General features: G+C 39.4%; 1 protein-coding gene across 1 annotated transcript; it reads left to right on the forward strand.

The window, feature by feature from the left end:
• Positions 1-276: 276 nt before the first annotated feature.
• Positions 277-1266, forward strand: LOC127081846 (uncharacterized). Its single transcript, XM_051022071.1, has one exon. It carries the CDS (start codon positions 277-279, stop codon positions 1264-1266), a length of 990 nt encoding a protein of 329 aa, XP_050878028.1.
• The last annotated feature ends 214 nt before the right edge of the window (positions 1267-1480 follow it).

A 1480-nucleotide genomic window follows, 5' to 3' on the forward strand; every position in this document is an offset into this window, starting at 1 on the left:
TTGGATGCAGTTCAGTTTGAAAAAGTAAGAGGAAAACTTGGGAATTGTGTTAATGAGCATTTATAGCAATTACAACTATTTAAGTATGTTAGACAAGATGTCAACTCTCATCATTACACTAGACACGCTTACCTAAACCATTTACCTCATTGTGTATCCTTTTGGACAAAAATACGTTACCCATTCCATTCAAATGATTCATTCCTCTCCAGATATTTGTGCTCACCTTCTCTCAAGTGTATTTCCCAATTCCATTTGTATCAAGTGTTACCTAAAATGTCGAAACAATCTTCACCCAAGCACATGCATGTCCCAACTGAAGCTAGTGGGTCCTCTTCCACAACTATTAGGGAAAATGAACCATTCCAAATGATCAATCTGGATGATATGGTCTTGGATGTTGCTCCCTTATCCACGATTCATCCACCCCCTCAGAAGAAAGTTACGCCATCTGTGTTAAATAATGTCAAGACTTCAGGTAAGTCTTCTGTTTCTGAACCTATAAACCCTAGTGAAGATAAAAAAATTATTGAAGAAGGGTCTAGGTCTAAAGGGTCTGAGATGAGAAACCCTACTATGTATGCTGGCGGCACTGGGAATCAAACGGAAGCGGAAAGGAGTGCCATTGATAAGGAACTTAGGAAGTTTGTTACCTCTATATTGAAGGAAGTGAACTCAAATGTTTTTCCAGATGTTCAAACATCTTTTGCAAAACAAATTAGCCCTGATAATGTTTCTAGTGAAAAAGTTGAGGAAAATGTTCCTGAACATGATGCTCTTGAAAGAAGGAGTAAGAAGAAGGCTGATGAGTGTGTCCCTGAGCATGCTGCTCATGAGAGAAGAAGTAAAAAGAAATTGGGTCATGTTGTCAATGTTGATCAACTAACTTCTGATGAGGAGCCTCTTACCAATATTGTGACTCCTGGTATAGCCAAGAGACTTCAGAGACGAAAAGGAAAGGTAGTGGTGTTTGAAGATTCTCCCTCCAAGGAGATAAAAAGAAAATCTGGTGGTTTGAAAAGCACTCCCTCTAGAAGCTCCATAGGAAAATCTCATATTGGTCCTACTAGATCATGGAGTAAAGTTGTTACCCCTACTAGGAAGAGGAAAGTTATCTCTTCTAGTGATTCTAAGTTTGAGGTCGAAAAAGATGTCCAAGACATCACGCCTGTAAAAAGATATACTACCAAGAAGCCTCATGTTGTTGTGCCCAAGGCGCCACTGGACAATGTCTCTTTACATTATGTGAATAATGCTGAAAGGTAGAAGTATGTTATTCAAAGTAGGGTAGATTTGGGGAGGGAACTAGGTAAGGATGCCCTAAAATGTAAGGAGGTGTAGAGCTTATTGAAGTTGCTGGGTTGATAAATACTCACAAAATTTGGCCTTTGTTATGTTTCATACTGTCATACGGTGAACTGAGTTTTTGTGTTTTGCTTTGGAAAGCAAATGTCGCGGTTAGCAAGAGTCGCCACCGACT

The sequence above is a fragment of the Lathyrus oleraceus genome, chromosome 5 (genome assembly GCF_024323335.1).
Source record: "Lathyrus oleraceus cultivar Zhongwan6 chromosome 5, CAAS_Psat_ZW6_1.0, whole genome shotgun sequence".
Lineage (NCBI taxonomy): Eukaryota > Viridiplantae > Streptophyta > Magnoliopsida > Fabales > Fabaceae > Lathyrus > Lathyrus oleraceus.

What these genes read in the sequence shown, in the direction of transcription:
- LOC127081846 (XM_051022071.1), top strand. Translation starts at nt 277, where the DNA reads ATGTCGAAACAATCTTCACCCAAGCACATGCATGTCCCAACTGAAGCT.